A 19,171-nucleotide genomic window follows, 5' to 3' on the forward strand; every position below is an offset into this window, starting at 1 on the left:
GTGGAATATAGTAGACAGCTTTAAGTTCCTAGGAGTAACATCGCACAGTGCCACTAATTCTTCAGAAGCCTAAGGATATTTGGAATGTCACCCGCATCCTTTAACTTCTACAGGTGCATTATTAGAACCATCTTTTCAAGGCACATCGCTGTGTGGTTCTGGAACAGCTTTGCCCAAGCCTGCAAGAAACTGCGTGGTGAACATTGCTCAAGCTATCACATTGTTACGTGGCCAGAGGACCCCAAAACCCAGCAGCAATAGAAATTCACCAAGACAAATGGTTATTTAAATAAAAGTTGCTTTTAAGTTTTTTTTAAATATAAAAACAGGATCAAACTTTAACTTATTACTATTAACTTAACCCCCCTTCTAATTCTAAGTGCACCTGTATGTAATGTGTATGTTCAGGAAAGCTCTTTGATTCACAGTCGAATCTCACTTCTCACTCCTCCAAGTTTACCAGTATCAGGCAATTCTTATACTGTGCATAGAATTTAACATTTGTGAATTTTCACCAGGCTTTGGTGCTTCAAGGTAAATGGTTACCAATCAGGAAGGTTCTAGTTTGCTACAGAGAGAGATTTGTTGCTCGTTGGACACACACAAACTGTTAACCCTCCAATCAGCCGCTTCACTGTCTTGCCCCGAAGAAACTTGCCCCATCGTGGGTTTTCCAAATGATAACCTCTTCCAAGTCAGCACAGAGTTCCTCTTGTTTCCCTTATTTCAGGAGAAACACTCCAGCCAGCCATTTCCTCTTGTAAGGACTACAAGGGTTTTAATCAGGCTGAACTCAGAGCTCACAACCCATCTTCAAAATGGGGTTTTCAACAAGCTTGCCAGGTTGCAGCCTCCAAAAGCCACTGCAGAACTCAGTTCTATCTCTCTCTCACTCTCACTCACTCTCTGTGAGAAATCCTATTTTTTCCTTTCCTCTTTCTGCTTGCAAAACCACATGACCCCTCTTAGAACAGCAAACTGCAACCAGACATATTGCTGGCACCTGAATCAGTTTCTGCCTGGGCATCTGTTGCTTTAAAGACAATAATCCATTTACTCCACAGCATCAGTCCATTTAACACCTACCTGTGAAGTCTCCATAAGCATTCTTCAAAGTTTCTGTAAAGTCACTGTGGACATGAAGTCTCTCTTTCAGCAAAGCTCTTGCATTTTAAATGAGATGTGTTTTGTTACTCCGTTTGTGAGGTGACCTACACACTAACCCACCCCCCACACAATCTACCTCTTTTAAAGACATTTATATAAAATATACCCCATAACAACATATACGCCCTTGCCTTCATCACTTCCATCTATTACTTGGAAATGTCTTGGAAAGCAGCCAACATTTTAAAATATTCATCACACACTGGCTGCACATTCATCACCCCCCACCTGTTGAGAAGATTCACGTGGATGAGATCATCCACCACCAGATTCAAGGTCAGTTTCTTTCCTGCCGTTATCATATTCCTAAATAAGCCACTACCCCAGTTTACGAAACCAGAGTGTTCCTATAAAACCTTTCATAAGTCAAAATGGCATAAAGCCAAGACCCGGTCACTACTATTGGAGGCTATTTTTGTAAAAGCATAAACCCATTCAAATCCATTTGTAAAAGTGAACACAGCTTTCTTCGTAAAAGCAAATTTTCATAATTTGAGCATTTGTAAAACGGTATACCTGTAATAGTAAAATTAAACTGCCTTTGCTCTGACCATGACCATGAAGCACTAAATAACACTAAACCCATTTTCTTTTCCCCATAACTACCATCAACTTCTCCCAGATTCCATCTCTCATCTATGTACTTGGCCAATTAGCCTTAAAGAAATGATAACTCCCAAAGGCAACCAAGTGTCACAAGGAGAATGTGCAAATTTGACAGAGAAAATGCAGAAGGTTAGTAATTAAACTGAATTGCTGAAGCTCTGTTACCACCAGCTCTATCACTCATACCGCTCAGGGTTCAGTTTAATATCTCAAAGATAAGACATTTTTTAAATGTTATATGGCTATCTCAGTCTATTGATTATCCACTTTTCCTTGCACCATGTAAAAATTGTTGCCAGTGGACATCAATATCCCTGCTGTATTCACCAATGCTAGTCACAGATGAGGTGAGGAATGGGAAAGGTGTGACCACACTGATAGGGTTGTATTATAGAATGCGCAATAGTCAGAGAGAATTGGAGGAGCAAATCTGGAGAGAGATAGCAGACTGATGTAATAAACAGAAAGTTGTGATAGTAGGAAATTTTAACTTTCCACATATTGACTGGGACTCCCATACTGTAAAAGGGCTTGGAATTTGTCAAATATGTTCAGGAAAGTTTTCTAAATCAATTCATAGAAGTACCAACAGGAAACAATGCAATACTTGATCTCCTATTAGGGAACCAGACAGGTCAGGTGACAGAAGTATGTGTAGGAGAACATTTTGGGACCAGTGACCATAATGTCATTAGTTTCAAGTTAATTGTGGATAAGGATAGGTCTGGTCCTTGAGTTGAGTTTCTAAATTGGAGAAAGGTCAATTTTGTGAAAATTAGAAAGGATCAAGGAAGAGTGGATAGGGATGTTGTTTTCTGGCAAGGATGTGCTCAGTAAGTGGAAGGCCTTCAAAGGCAAAATTTTGAGAATGCAGAGTTTGCATGTTCCTCTCAAGATTAAAGGCAAAGTTAAGAGGCTGGTATCAGAGGAAGAAAGAGGTGTATAACAAGTATAGGCATCAAAGAGCAAATGAAGTACTAAAAGAGTATAGAAAAAGTAAGAGAATACTTAAGAAGGAAATTAGGAAGGCAAAAAGAAGACATGAGGTTGCTTTGGCAGATAATGTGAAGGTAAACCTCAGGGTTCTGGTCAACAAACTACAGGAAGGATATCTGTAACATCGAAAGATTGCAGAGAAGATTTACTAGGATGTTGCTGGGCCTTCAGGAGTTGAGTTACAGGAAATGATTATTTCTTAGAGCATAGAAGAATGAGAGGAGATTTGATAGAGGTTTACAAAATTATGAGGGGAATAGACAAAGTAAATCCGAGTAGGCTCTTTCCACTTAAATTGGGAGATAAATACAAGAAGACATGGCTTTAGGGTGAAAGGTTTAGGGAGAACTTCTTCACTCAGAGTGATGGAAGTTTGGAATAAGCTGCCATCTGATGTGAATAATGTGGCTCACTCCTAAGTTTTAAGTAAATAAATTAGATAGACACATGGATGGGAGAGGCCTGGAGGGTTATGGAATGGATGCAGGTCAGTGGGACTAGAGGAATGATGTTTTGGCACAGACTAGAAGGGCCAAATGGGTTGTTTTCTGACCTGCAGTTTTCTGTGGTTCTATGAGATGGGCATTCAGTTCCAAATCTCACAGCAGAGTTTTCTTCAGCTACACTTACCTCATGTTTCCCCATGCACCACTTCTGAGTGAGATAGGTACAAGGTGGGCATTTCTCTTCACTGTGGCAATTGTGGAACACTATTAAAATGCAAAAGAGAAATGCACATGACAGTCTGAAGCATTTATGCAGTCTAAAAGTACTTTGAATTTCATAATGTAAACTGCTGAGATTATAATTGTACAGAATATGAAAAGAACAAGTTGTTAATAATAGCCTTCCCTTGGAAACAATCTGCCTATGTCTTGTTCTGCTGCAACTGTTGCATCAGGACAAGGTTTGGGATGGCACATGATTGTCTGCATGACTGGGTTTTGCCGAGGAAAACCCTTTAATATCAGAAGAACTTTGGTGGAAAGTTGTGAACTGAAAGAGTTTAATCTTTATCAGAATGCAGATTGGTGAGAGATTGCATTTAGGTGAGGTAGGTTTTGGATTGACATGTAAATAACTATTGGCGCAGGCTTGTAAGGTAGAGGGGGGAGGAATGCTATGGTTAACTTGGCGGAGGATGGATCAAAAAGAGAAATGGAAAAAGGGCAAAATGAAAAGGGATGATGTAGCAGGAAATAGGTAAAAGAAACTGGCAAGTGAAGGTTTAAAGAGTTAGAAAATAGATTTACCATCAAACCTGCCACAAAGCAAAATCATAATTTTTAAAATTGCTCTCTTCCATTTTGTTTTTGTGGCTGATATATAGTAACTGAACATCGAATATGCATCTAATCCATGAAAAATGTAAGTAATACATCAAATGGAAGGATCAATTTCTTCAACAAATCATCCACAATATCATTAGCAATGGATTCTATGTTCATGTCGTCTCCAAAATGTAGAAAAAAAATTGTTCAAGAGATATTCAACATCTGGACATATTAACAAACTCATGCAAAAAAGCAGAAGGCATAGATAATGAAGATTTATGCCCCATTTCAAATCATTCACCAGAAACAATTCAGTCTTCTGTCCCTTGCATTCCCAACTCCCACATATTTTGAAGTATTGTTTGCCTCTTCTCCGTTACTCAAAAATTAGTGCGACATACGGAAGTCATTGTTGTTATCAAACATAAATTTGTCTTTTTGTATTTGGAAAAGATTAACAGACCATTCAACCAAACCAGTCCATGCTGTTACGTGCGCTCCACCTGTGGTCTTCCCTCAGGTAAATATCCTACTTTACATCTTTGTCTGGCTTCTCCTTGAATGTGTGCAAGTTATTTTCTTCAACAATTCCCTTTGGTAATGAGGTGCACATTTTCACAACTTTTTGGATAGGGAATGTTCTTAAGAATTCTCCACTGTTTCCCTTTGGTAATGAGGTGCACATTTTCACTACTTTTTGGATAGGGAATGTTCTTAAAAATTCTCCACTGGGTTTTTCAGTTATCATTTTATACTGGTAGTTCTTTGCTGTGCCCGCCCCCAGGAATGGAAACATTCTTTCTGTATTCACAAAAAAATTTCATGCCACTAAGGCTTTCTTTCTCAAAAGGAAAAGAGATCCTGTATATTCATTCTTTCCTGATATGCACATCCTATTTCTTCAACTATCATTTTCCTAAATCATCATGCTCTCCCACTGTCTCTTTTTTTTGTTATATGATGTAGTCCAACCAAATTTTGGTACATGTTTGTCAGAAAAGGTTAAGAGGCATTCAGATTAAAACATTAAATGCCTCAGTGATGGAAGGTTTCAGGCCAAGTGGGATGAGTATTGATGGCAAGCATGGATACACTGGGCTGAATTTGTTTCACGTTGTACAAATATTTGATTCTACAATTTAAAATAATCATAGAATCAGAGTTATACAGAACAGAAACAGGCCCTTCAGCTCATCTCATCCATGCCGAACAAAGTGCCTTCCTGAGTTGGTCCCATCTGCATGCATTGACCCATATTCCTCTAAACCTTTCTTCTTCATGTACTTGTTCAAATGCCTTTAAAAGTTGCAATTGTATTTGCCTCTGCCACTTCCCCTGGGAATGGGCTCCATATTCTCTGTGGAAAAACCTGCCCTTTAGGTCTCCTTTAAATGGCTCCCCTGGGGGGGGGAAAACGGGACATGGTGTGATGGTGTGAGTGAAGGACGTGGGAAAATGCCTCCCCTGGGAGAATTAATAACTGACTAAATTTTTAAAAATATTTTAAATAATCAAAATAGCTTTCAGAATCTGCCTATATAGTTTTAAGAATGGCTTCAAGGAAAGAGAAGCCTCAGACTATTGGAAGAATAGTGCTGAAAGAAGTTAAAAAACCCGAGAAAGTCAGGCCTTCCTTGACATTGGAGCCTCGGGTTGAAGTTCCCCTTCCTCAACGAGTGATGAGAGCGACAGTGGCACAAGTCCTGATGACACCGGCACTACTTCTCTGGTGCCGGAGTGCTGGAGTTCAGAAGAAGATCATCGAACTACAATAACTTTAAGAACAAGCACGCATGTGCAAAGGTTGGCAAATGCGTAGAGCAGACCAAACAGCAATGCAATGAGAGACTGGTAAAACAGCTGTCAATAGTGTTACCATACAAGGTCTGTCTCCTTTGAAATCGGAGGCAGAATCAGAAGCTATTTTTTTCAACACTGAGCGATAAAGAAAGACAAGAAGATCAAGAGAAAGAGGAGGAGGATGAAGTTGAAAATAAACTGGCCCATTTAATACAAGAAATGAAAACTATGCAGATAAAGGCATTTGAAGCTTGAGGACAGGGTATGGGCAGGCAATTGATGAATCAATTACAAGTAATGAGTGAGAAAACAGATATGCAATTTGTGTCTGTAAGGCATGATGTTAATACTCAATTTGAATATGTTAAAGGAAAGATGAAGATTATTAAGGAAGACATGAAAAGATGTGTTAAAGAGATTGATAAAGTTAAAATACGTTCAAAAGTTGAAGAAAATTTACAAGTATATCATGATAAAGTGGACCAATGTAAGACGTGGTTAATAAGTTGGAAGATTTAGTTATAGCATGGAGTGTCGAGAAGAAAAAGCTTTTACAAAATATTGACATATTAGAAAATCATAGTTGAAGAAATAATGTGAAGATTGTTGGGTTGATAGAAGATCTTGAAGGTCCTAATCCTGTACAGTTTTTTTCAAAAATAGATTTCAGAGGTCTTAGGGCCTGAAAATTTTCTGAATGGAACTGAATTGCACATTGCACAGAGTGCATAGGCCTAATAGAAAGAAGCCACTACGTGGACAGGCACTATGCTCTGTTCTGATCAGATGTGTGTGTTATCAGGATAAAGAGACAATTTTAAGAGCGACTGTCATTTTCAAAGCCCCTTGACAGAAGCTGATAAGAAAGTATTTGAGTGTTGTGATTGTGAAAAGAAGAAAGGAATTTAACCTAGTTAAATCAACATTGCAGAAGAAAGGATACAAGTTTTCTTTTCGTCATCCTGCTATCCTTGTGTTTTTTGGATGATAACCATGTGAGATTTTTTGTAAATGAAATGGAAGCTTTGAAATTTGCTAATTCTCTTCCAAGAAATAAAAAGGTTCAACAAGTCGATATGCAAACTGCAGATATTCAACAAATTGAGAAGATACAAGCTGGAGAGAAAGGGTTGACACAACAAGAAATGGAAGACCTTGATAAAGAACAAATCAATAGAGATCTTGAAGTGGCTGCCTACACAAAAATATGAACTACATATTTTTGAAATTCATATCATGATTGTTCTCTCTGTGGGGGGGGGGGTGTTGGGGGCATAGAGGGTTTTTTTTTCTTTTCCTTCCTTAGCTATTATGTGCCACTAAGTGGTGAGAGCCACTTTCCACATAAAAGAGGAAGGTAGTACTTGTCTTTTTTTCCCCCCCACAGTACTTTTTTTGGGGGGGGGGGCTCTTTTGTTTTTCTTTACTTTCTTTGGACAGAGATGTGGAAGGTCCAAGAGGAGAGGAAAAGGAGAGTTTTAAATTTTTGGGAAGTAGGTTAATGGCTAATAGCAAGGTATTAAATTTTGTAAGTTTTAATATAAATGAGGTGAATATTGAGATTAAGAGAAAGAGGGTACAGCTTATTTGAAGAAAATTAAAGTTGATACCACTTTTCTACAGGAGACTCGTTAAACAGAGAGGGAACATCAGAAATTGAAAAGAGATTGGGTATGACAAGTGGGTAGCTTCAACTTTTAATTCTAAAGCAAAAGGTGTGGCAGTTTTTAAGAAAACATTACCTGTGAAAATTCAGAGGGTGGTTACTGATTCGGTGGAAGATTTGTTCTGGTTCATTGTAAAATTTATTCTGAAATGTGGACATTTATGAGTATTTGTGCATCAAACATAGATGATGAGGATTTATTTGGGATACTTTTATGTTTTTAGCTGAAGCACATAAAAAAATATTGATAGGAAGGGATTTGAACAGTTGTCTTGATCTGGTTTAGGACAAATCAACGAGATCAGTTATTCAAGCTAAAGCAGCAAAGGTAACCTTGAATGTAATGAGAGTTGAACTTCATAGACATTTGGTAAAGATTAAACCCTAAAGAAAGGGACTATTCTTTTTATTCACATGGGCATGATTCTTATTCTACGATAGACTTATTTTTGATGTCAGCACAATTGCAAGAGTTATGGAAGAAGAGTATAAGGCTAGAATTTTATCTGATCATTCAGTGCTTTTAATGACATGCTTGCTTCCTGAGAAAGAGCAATCGGTTTATATATGTGACTTACTTCTACACTGTTAAAGAGAGGGGATTTTTGTGATTTTGTAATTGAGATAACTAAACAAAGATACTGTGGCACTGAGCACAGCTGAAGAAAGCACATCCACCACGTTGAGGATCATTAACAAATGTGTTTATTTGAATTTAGCACATTCCCCTTTAAGGGCAGCACTGGTTCAGTCACCACATGCATGGTGACATCATAATCGCTGCCTGGGGCGTGCGGATGGAAGGTTTGAGTGAGGAAGAACCATCTTCCCAGGGCTGCCCTGCCATGTGGCATTACACGCAGGGCTGGTTCGCCCTGAGAGAATGCACCGCCACACAAATCCCCACCCCCCCAGAACCAGCTACGCGTCCCGTCTCTTGGACAGGCGGCCCCGTCGCTTGGGCATGGCCATCCGTACTGGTTACGATAAGTCCAAATGGGCCGCCTTCAGCCGGTCCACTGTGAAAAGTTCCTCCCTCCCCCCCAACATCCACAGTGAAGGTTCCACATGACTGGTGGAGGACCTTGTATGGACCCTCGTATGGGCGCTGTAGTGGTGCCACCTGCGGACCTCTCCGGACAAACACGAACTGGGCAGAATTGAGTTCTTTGGAGCGATGAACAGGCCGGGTGTCATGGCGTGATGGGGGTGGGGGAGTGAGGGAGGCCAGTCTCTTGCGGATATCCGCCAGCAGGTTCGCGTCGTCGGGTGCAGTGTTGGGTTGTGGGCCGAAGAACTTGCCAGGCAGGGAGAGTGGCGCGCTGTATACCAGTTCTGCCACTGAGGCTTGCAGGTCCTCCTTGGGTGCCGTCTTGATCCCAAGGACCCAGGATAGTTCATCCGCCCAGTCGAGGCCAGTGAGTCTAGCCATGAGCGCAGACTTCAGGTGCCGATGAAACCTCTCTACCAACCCATTGGACTGCGGGTGGTAGGTCGTGGAGTGGTGGAGTTTGAACCCCAGGAGTTTCGCCATCTGGGCCTGAAGTGTGTATGTGAACTGGGCATCCCTCTAGCTGATGATGTGCGTCGGGACCCCGAATTGGGTGGTCCACTGACTGACCAGGGTCCTGGCACACATCTCCGCAGAAGCTTCTCTGATGGGGATAGCCTCAGGCCATCTCGTGGCTCGGTCCACCACCGTAAGGAGGTAACGTACCTCTCTGGACACCAGTAAGGGACCGACATCAACGTGGATGTCCTGGAACCTCCACGCCACCAAGTCGAAGTGCTGAATTGGAGCCTGCATGTGCTGTGCCTGTGAACCTTGGAGGTCTGGCACCTGGTGAAGTTCCTAGCCAACTCCGCCACCTCTTTCTTAAGCCCATGCCACACGAAGCGATCCACGACCATCCGCACGGTCGTCTTCACCGCAGGGTGAGCGAGGTCATGGATCAAGCTGGAGACTCTCGCCCTCCAGTGCAGTGGGACTACCGGATGCGCCATACCTGTTGACATGTCGCAGAGTAGCACGTCTGGGCTGTTGGGTAACTGGACGTCCTTGAGGTCGAGGCCCGAGATGACAGTCCGGAGGGCTTGTGTTCGCTGGGCCTGGGACAGTTGTGTATAGTCCAGGCCGGGGTCAAAGGTGTTGATGGCCGAGCGCGAGAGTGCATCTGCTACCATATTGTCCTTGCCTGCCCTGTGTCGGATGTTGGTAGTGAACTCCAGCACTTAAGAGAGGTGGCGCTGTTGCCTGGCTGACCGCAGGTCTTTGGCCATCGCTAGTGCCTGGGTGAGGAGTTTGTGGACTGTGAAGATCGTGAAGGGTCTGCCCTCCAGGAAGTAGCGAAAATGGCAGATGGCCAAGTACAGCGCCAGGAGTTTCCGGTCGAAGGCGCTGTATTTGAGCTCTGGTGGGCGCAGCTGCTTATTGAAAAAGGCCAGCAGGCGCCAATGTCTGTCAAGCCATTGCTCCAGAACTCCCCTGATTGCCTGAGGCGCCTACGGAGAACACCTTGTGCGTCTCCGGACGTGCTGGCAAGGACCTTCTTCGTCGCCCCAAAAGCCTTGTCTGCCTCTTATGACCAGGATAAAGTCTTTTCCTTGGCAGCGATCAGCGCAAACAGTGGGCGCATGTTACGGGCAGCCCCGGAGATGAATCGATGGTAAAAGTTCACCATCCCCATGAACCCCTGCAGGCCTTTAAGGGTAGAAGGTTTGGGGAAACCTTGGACAGACGCCATCTTTACCGGCGCCTGGGGTGGCCCAAGCCGCTGAAATGGTGTGCCCCAGGAACTGCAGTGACTGCTTGCCGAATTTGCATTTGACCGTCTGGCCGAAATCCGCCAGCCGAGCAAACAGGGTGCAGAGATGGGCCTTGTGCTCCTTGCGGTTGCGACTGGCGATCAGGATATCATCTAGGTAGATGAACACAAAGTCCAAGTCCTTTCACACTGCGTCCATGAGGCTCTGAAACGTCTGGGCTGCGTTTTTTAACCCAAAAGGCATACGGAGGAATTTGAAAAGGCCAAATGGGTTGATGATGGCCGTCTTTTCCACATCGTCGGGGTGCACTGGGATCTGGTGATATCCCCACACGAGGTCGACTTTGGAAAAGACTTGCACGCTGTGGAGGTTGGCCGAGAAGTCCTGTATGTGGGGGACCAAGTACCTGTTAGGAGTTGTTGCGTCGTTCAGCCGTCGATAGTCTCCACAGGGTCTCCAGCCCCCAGACAATTTGGGGGCCATGTGGAGCGGTGATGCCCAGGCACTGTCCGAGCGCCGGATGATCCCCAGCTCTTGCAACCTGGAAAATTCCTCCTGCACCTGTTCCAGCTTTTTGGGCGGCACCCATCTAGGTCTGGAATGCAGCGGGGAGCCTTGCATGGCAATGTGGTGGAACACTCTATGCTGGGGTAAGGCGGTGTTGAAGCATGGCTCCAAGATGGCGGGGAACTCGTGGAATATGTCAGAGTACTCGTCTCTGGTGGTGGTGACGATTTCCGGCTTGCAGGCGTCTGCAATGTCCAATCACATGGAGTGGAACATGTGGTCGTTGACCAGCCTCTTGCCCTTCATATCAACCAGCAAGCCGTGGCTCTCAAGAAGTCAGCTCCCAACTGTGCGGTGCCTAACAAGGCAAGCATGAACCTCCTGTGGAAATTTTTCTTTCCGATCTGGATCTGCGCCCTGTGGGTGCTGTAGGTCTTGATAGTGGAATCATTGGCTGCCCGCAGGGTTGGACCCCGAGATCAGGTATGATTCTCAAGAGCTGTGGTGGGTAGGACGCTTAACTCAGCCCCTGTGTCCACCAGGAAATGTCAGTTGGTGGATTTGTCTGTAACGTGAAGGAGGCTGTTCACGTGGCCAGCCGTCGCAGCCATCAACGGCAGCTGACCTGGTCGTTTCCCTGAAAGTTGCAGGGTTGTCGGCACTTATGGGCTTGTGCTCCCCAGCGCTAGTGATAAAAGCACCAAGTTGAATGGGTCTCTTCCGGCTTGTGCTTGGGGTCAGCTGGTTGCAGGGTTGTCGGCACTTACGGGCTTGTGCTCCCCAGCGCTAGTGATAAAAGCACCAAGTTGAATGGGTCTCTTCCGGCTTGTGCTTGGGGTCAGCTGGTTGCAGGGTTGTCAGCACTTACGGGCTTGTGCTCCCCAGCGCTAGCGATAAAAGTACCAAGTTGAATGGGTCTCTTCCGGCTTGTGCTTGGGGTCAGCTGGTTCCCGGTCGTGCAAACTGGTTGAGTGCTGCCTCGTTCTCCCTCTTCGTGCATCAGAGGGCATCTGCCCAGGCCGTGGCTTTATGAGGCTCTGCAAAATCCTCATCGGTCAGGAGTATCTGAATATCATCCAGCAGCTGCTCTACAAAAATTTGGTGAAAGAGGAAACAGGGCTTATGATCCTCTACCAGGGCCAGCATTTCATCCATCAGTGCTGAGGGGCTGCGGTCCCCAAGCCTGTCCAGGTGCAGCTTGTTGCTGGGGGATGAGGCCAAATATCCCGTGGAGCAAATTCTTGTGGGCGGTATATTTATGCTCAGCCGGCGGGTGATGGATGAGGTCGTCCACTCTAGCTGCTGTGTCTTGATCCAGCATGCTCATGACGTGGTAAAACATCATGGCGTCTACCGAGATGTTTTGGAGCTGGAACTGTGCTTCCGCCTACCCAAACCACATCCGCGGGCGATGGGTCCAAAAGGGAGGAGGGTTGATCACTACGGCGTAAATCTCTGCCAAATCAATGTTTCAGAGTCCGGAAAATCATCTGAGCTCATCGGGGTCACCAATGTGGCGCTGAGCACAGCTGAAGAAAGCACATCCACCATGTTGAGGGTCATTAACAACTGTTTTTATTTGAATTTAGGCATGTCCCTTTAAGGTCAGCGTTGGTTCAGTCACCACGTGCGCCATCTTCCCAGGGCTGCCCTGCCACATGGCGTTACACGTGGGTCCGATTCATCCTGAGAGAGTGTGCTGCCACAATATTATGAATTGGTGAACCCGGCCAACAAAGAACAGAACAAACTTCTAAAATAATTAATGCTATTAGAAAAAGCTCAAAAACAATTACTTAATAACCCCAAGAAATTAATGATTCATTTAAAGATTTTTATTCTAATTTATATAAATCTGAGTCTACTAGAGATTAAATTAAAATTTTTTTAATCTCAGATAAATTTATCTAGTTTGAAATATCAAGATCAAGGAGATTTAGATGCTTCTTTTACAGCAAGAGAAGTCAGTGAAGCACTTAGTTCATTGAAAAATGGTAAATCCCCAGGGGAGGACGGTCTTCCGTCTGAGTTTTTTTTTTAAAAGAAGTTTAAGGATATTTTAGTATTTCCTTTTCTGGAGATGTTAAAGCAAGCAGTGGAATCTTATTCCTTACCGGAGTTTTTTTCAACTGCAATTACAATTATACCAAAGAAAGATAAGGATCCATTAAATCTGGCATCTTATCAACCGATATCACTATTGAATGTGGATTATAAAATTGTTGCAAGAATTTTAGCAAAGAGATTAGCTAAATATTTACCTATTTAATTCGTATGGACCAAGATGGATTTGCAAAAGGTGACAATCTGCTGTCAATGTTGCAAGGCTGAGTAGTTCAAAAAAGGCGATTTAAATGTGGCAGTAACTTTAGATGCAGAAAAGGTTATTGATAGATTAGAATGGGATTTTTTATTTAAAGTATTAGAGAAGTTTGGCTTTGGGTTGAGATTTATAAATTGGGTTAAAGCCCTTTATAAAAATCCTTGTGCAAGGGTGGTTACTAATGGACAAATTTCTACTCTGTTTACATTAACTAGATCAAGTCATAAAAGTAGTGTTTTATCACCAGCCTTGTTCATTTTACCAAGAGAACCCTCAGCGGAGCTCATTAGTCAAGATTCTAAGATTAAAGGTAAAAAGGTTAATCAGGAGGAATATAAAATTAATTTATTTGGTTTATTTGTTCCAATTACATCCAAGATTGGAAGAACATGGGGAAATGGCTGGATAAATTAATTGGGAGAAAAGTGAAATTATGCCTTTCATTAGGGGTGATCATACTAATTGTAAAATGGCTACTAAATTTAGGTGGGCAGATGCTGGTATTAAATATTTAGGTATCCGGTTTGATAATGATTTTAAAAGATTATAATTTGTATAATCTGCTTTTATATTTGCTTTTACTTGATAAAATTGTTGGTGGAATACCCTATCTATCATTTTGGTAGGTAGGGTAAATTGTGTTAAGATTAATATTTTCCTTAGAGTTCAAATCTTTTTCAGTCGATCCCTATCTCAATTCCTCAAATATTTTTGCGAGTGTTAAAAGTTTTTATGGAAAGGAAAAATGGCAAGGGTTTCTTTGGAAAAATTGACTTGGAAGTTTGAATTGTGGGGCTTACAACTTACCCATTTTAAAATGTTTTACAAAGCTGCTCAACTAAGATTTATTAATGTACTGTTTAGTTTAGATAAAATCCCTGCTTGGGTCAATATAGAATTTTGTAAGATAGGAGAAATAAATTTATAGGATTTTATGTACAAATGGAATTCTAAATTGTTGGTAGAAACATCTAATCAAATTATGAATATTGATAATGAAATAAGTATGAAAGGTTTTGTATCTTGACAAATGCCCCTCTGTCAAAATAGACATTCTGTTTTCAATGGATAATCATTTTTTGAAGATTTTGATGCAGATGTATATTAAGAAGATAGTGGATTGTTTTGAGATTGGGAAATTTATAACATTTGAATGAATGAAGAATAAATTTAATGCACCAAATACCTTTTTCTGCTACTATCAAGTTAAAGCCTTTTTGTTTTGTAAAATATATCTGAGTTTGACATTACCCAGTCAGAGTGAACTGGAATTATTGATTTATAATAGTAAATAAATTTATTTCTGTAATGTATAATTTATTTCAAAGGAAAACCACTAAAATAGGGGTGCATAAATTGAGATTAAGATGGGAAGCAGATCTAAATAGACAAATAAATGAGAAAGATTGAATGGAACTATGTAAGAATAATATGACAAAAATTATAAATGTAAGATAGAGGTTAGTTCAATATAATTTTTTGCATCAGTTATATTTGACTCCACAAAAACTAAATAGAAGAATTCCTGCTATATCATATTTATCTTTTAGGTGTGGGTGTGAGATTGGAACTTTTTTGCATTTTACTTGGCAGTGTCCTAAAGTCAGATATTTTTGGTTAGAAATTGATAATTTTTTTGAACGGATGACGGGGGTCAAGTTCCCACAGGATCTGATAATTATTCCTATTGAGTAACATTAAGGTTATAAGACCTAAATTAAAATTAACTATATATATATCAAACTTGTACAGATTTCTTTAGCAGTTTCTAGGAAATGCATAGCAATATCATGGAAGACAGCTATAGATTTAGGTATGGAAAGATGGCATGCAGAACTTCATACCATTAGAGAAGATTACTTATAGTTTACAAAATTAATATTATTTGTTTTGGAAAATATGGCATCCATATTTACAAAATGTGGGTTTGTACATTTGATAAACTCTCTGAAGACCTCACTTCTTGGTAACTTCCAATATTAGACTTTATGATATAAATGTTTTATTCCCATGGCATTCTCCAATCCTTCTTTCTTTGATTTTTTTTTTCTTTTCTTTTTCTTTCTTGGAGTTTTGGGGAGGGGAGGGAGGTGGGAGTGGCTTTTTCTCTTATATGCCACATTAATAACTTTCTGAAATCATTTCTAAATTTACTGAAATGTAATTAATATTGTGTCTCAAAATTTATAAATAAAATATTTTAAAAATCTCTCCCTCATACTTTAAACCCATGTCCTTGACTTTTAGACTCCCCTGTGAAAAAGATCTACATTTCTAAACTCTATTCCTCTTGAAAATAAAAACATTTTTTTTAATACAGCCTTTTTAACTGTAGGTGTAACAAGTGTTTGGAGTATTCCTATATTCTTCTACCCTTCCAAAATCCACAATTAGTAAATGACCTTCTAATTATTTCTATCAATGTATAACTATGTATTTTTACATCTCAAACCTTATTTGCCGATTCCACAAGTTTATTAATGACCTCTGGTAATTTGTTGTAATCTTTCCCAATTTGGTACAATCTGAAAATTTGTAAATTGTGTTTGAAGGACACCATTACTCACCTTTATCTAGTGTTCTGCAGTCAAGAATTAAAACACGGTTTCCTCTACATTGGAGAAACCAAATGCAGAATGGATGTCTGCTTTGTGGATTATGTGTATTCAGTCCACAAGGGTGATTGACCTTTCTGTTGCCTGCCACTTTAATTATCTTTAGTTTCCTTCTTAGTTCTGACAAAGGATCTTCAATCTAAAACATTAACTCTATTTCTCTTCCCACAGATGCAGCCTAACATCTGAGAATTTCTAGGATCCTGTTTGTATTTTAGATTTCCAGCATCTGTTTTTTTTTCACTTTTTGATTTTCAATTTCATAGGTGGAATTTTTTAAATTTAAATCCATATGAATTGTCTTGCATAATTCTTTATGATACTGCCCTCTCCTGATTTAAGATCAACTGTCTAAAGATAAGCATCATTTTTACAATCATCCAAATAAATCCAAAATATAGCAATGTTTTGCATAAAGACTCACCATTCCACCAATAACATGTCACTGCCAAATACTCTTGTTCACAACTTAATTTTATTGTTCCATATCTTCAGTTTACTGTTCCAAGCCTTACAATTTCTATAGTTTTTTTTTTAAACCCAATCCTCTGTAGCATTCTTGTTGAATCCATCCCAACAACTTCAACTTCAGCATTTTAAGATGCCATGTTTTGCAACCCAACTGGTACTTACCTTTCTCTGCTTAAGTCACTTCAATCTGATTTCTAATCTTATTCTCAGAATTGAGAACATCGATCATAAATAACCTTCTATGTGACTACAGCGCATCATCCTCCCTATTCCATAACCAATTGGCAGCTTTTAAATCCATAGAATTGGACTTGCATCTTTCTTTCTTTATGATACTGCCCTCTTCTGGTTTAAGTCTCAACTGCCCAAGATAAGCATCATTTTTATAATCATCCAATAAATCCAGAATATAGCAGTGTTTTGCTTAAAGACTCACCATTCCACACAATTTAAAAAAAAATCTGCACTTCATTCATTGTATTAAGGCTACTTCACCTGTGCCTTTATTATCCTTGAAATGGCCTGAGTGTTTTTCCAAAGGGATTCTGAATTCTGCCTCTCATGGCAAATCCTAATCTTCACCTCCATTGGCTCAACCTTCAGCAGTACACTCAATTAAAAAAAAATCTTAAAACACCTTCATTTTTCATGATTGTGCATTTTCTTCTCAAAACTTAGGTCTCTACCCGTATTCTCCCAATTAATGCTTACTGCACAATCCCATGGTACCGAACATTTTGTGTTGTGTTTAGTAAATTGTACACTGTGATAACTATTATATTGACAATAACAAAATGTTTATAATTTTACAGACAGGTTGGAATAATTTGTTCTTACCGGGATGATCACACTCATGTTGTCTGATGCATAGTTTTTTGCACTCGGGAGGTCTCGTGCCACATGGCACCGGAGGATAAATTACTGATGCTCCACAATGACATGTCAGTTCATCAAAACCTAAACAACAAATATGGAAATAATTGTGGGAGAACTATCTGATGAAAGTATGCAATGTCAGACACTAGAAGCATACATAGTTTTAAACAGTAGAAAGAATAACATGTTTGACAAACATGATGACAGGGTGAGGAAATGAAAGCATTCTCAATTGACTTTTAACTCTGATCAACCTACAGTAGGATTTCTTACTAGGCAGCTGGAACTGGCACAAGAAAATTGTAGAGGACCTTTGGGAGACTATGTTGATATTCCAGATAAGTGGTGTGCAAATGATACTTCAAGTGAGAAGGCAAGTTCAAGATTCCTTTATTATCATGTACTAATACACAAAATGCAATTAATACACACAATTCATCATTTTGCCTGCCTTAAATACACAAAGGGACATCACTTGCATTTCTTGCCACTTCCAACAGTGAGATAAGAGAAAGGGAGTCCCTTCAGAGACATTGAATGCCTGAATTTTCATACAGTGAACCCATAACCTCTGCAGCCACACAGCTTCCTGACCAATCCATTGGCAAATCACAGCTCTGAGATCTGAACCTCTGATACAATCAGGAAGCTTTCAGCACCCAAGGCCCCCTTGGGAGTCCTTAATGCCCTCAGGATCCCTTCATATACTTGGTTCCCACAAGCTAATCTCCAATAGCCCACAGCTTGCATGGGTCCTTCAGCCGCTGAGACCCTTGCTAGTCCAATGCTGTGGTCTCCTTCTCAGCAGAGGGTGGGTTTCTTCCATTTCTGGCTCCCTGTGCATGACTGCTGATCCCCCAGAGCCTGCAACTCTACACAGTCTGCTGCAAAGCATGAGTGGTGCCACTTTGGCCCATACCTCAGTTGTTCCTAAATGTTAAAAACCACTGTTGGCTCCTTTAACAATTTTCTTTAAAGCCTCCATGGGGCTGTCAGCATCATGACTGTGTAATAGGACCCCATGTAGGTGCACTGGCATTCTGCTTCCCATTCGCCTGGGTCCTCACCAGTGGCAGCACTGCTGTTATATCATCTCTGGAAGTGCTGCCATTTAAAAGGAGTAAAGTCTTGGTTCAATTACACAAGAGACCTGGCAAGACATCATCTGAAATATTGGTTTAGTATCTTTACTTAAAGAAGGATGTATTTGCAAACAGACGGAATACAGTGAAGGCTCACCAGAAATATTCCCGGAATGGAATGTCTGTAGTGTGACGTGTGATTAAGCAGACTATGCTGTTTTATGTTTAGATGAATGAGAGGTGATCCTATCGAAATGCACAAACTTCTTAAGGAACTAAACAGGGTGGGTGCAAAGTTTATATATAGCCTTTTGGCAGAGCCCTCCAGAAATTATGGTCATAGGCTCAAAATAAAGAGTCAATCACTTTCAAAGAGAAATTTATTTTGCCAGTGATGGGAGCTTTAGAAATTCTTTACCCAGGAGTGAAATGGAAATCATTCAATCACATGACATCAATATAATTTTAGATATTAGGGAATCAAGTAAAATGGGCTAAAAAGATCAGCCAGCATATTATAGATTGACAGAATGGGGAGGAGGAACCAAAAGGTCCATTTGAAACAAGGTTTTTTGACTTAATTGCAGCTGAAGATTACCATTTTTCTAATCATTCTTTCCAATTTAGGATTATAAATAAACCTATAGCTTAATTGAAGTCCTTGTTAACTAGTTTAAGCAAATGGAAAAGTTACTTCATCAGACAAAAGAGCAGAAGGATCATGCCTCCTGATTTTATTTCATGTTTAAAAAATATTTAAGACAAACAGCATGGCAATAAGTCATTTCGGCCCAAGAGTCCGTGATGCCCAATTTACAATTAACCTACACCCCCTAGTATATTTTTAATGGTGGGAGGAACCTACACTCGCAGGGAAAACCCAGACAGACTTGGGGAGAACATATAAACTTCTTACAGATGCCACAGGATTTAAACCCTGGTCCCGATCGCTGGCGTTGTAAGGGTGTTGCACTAAATGCTGCCCTCTCAAATATTCCTAATTTTGCAGCACAACCGATTGA

The 19,171-nt window shown here is 40.8% G+C and overlaps 1 protein-coding gene across 6 annotated transcripts in view; it reads right to left on the minus strand.

Annotated features, from left to right (window-relative positions):
• The window catches only part of nfx1 (nuclear transcription factor, X-box binding 1), a 105,375-nt gene that overhangs the window by 30,281 nt on the left and 55,923 nt on the right, over positions 1 to 19,171 (minus strand). For all 6 annotated transcript variants that reach the window (XR_011349895.1, XR_011349894.1, XM_069913624.1 and 3 more), the window contains exons 14-15: positions 17,029 to 17,148; positions 3,400 to 3,479 (exon numbers count right to left, since the gene is read on the minus strand). Coding sequence is in view for 4 of the 6 variants with exons in the window: in XM_069913624.1 (XP_069769725.1) it covers positions 3,400 to 3,479; positions 17,029 to 17,148 (200 nt within the window). In the remaining 2 variants the exon portion in view is untranslated. The remainder of the gene's footprint in view (positions 1 to 3,399; positions 3,480 to 17,028; positions 17,149 to 19,171) is intronic.

This window comes from Narcine bancroftii, chromosome 1 (genome assembly GCF_036971445.1).
Source record: "Narcine bancroftii isolate sNarBan1 chromosome 1, sNarBan1.hap1, whole genome shotgun sequence".
Classification (NCBI taxonomy): Eukaryota; Metazoa; Chordata; class Chondrichthyes; order Torpediniformes; family Narcinidae; genus Narcine; species Narcine bancroftii.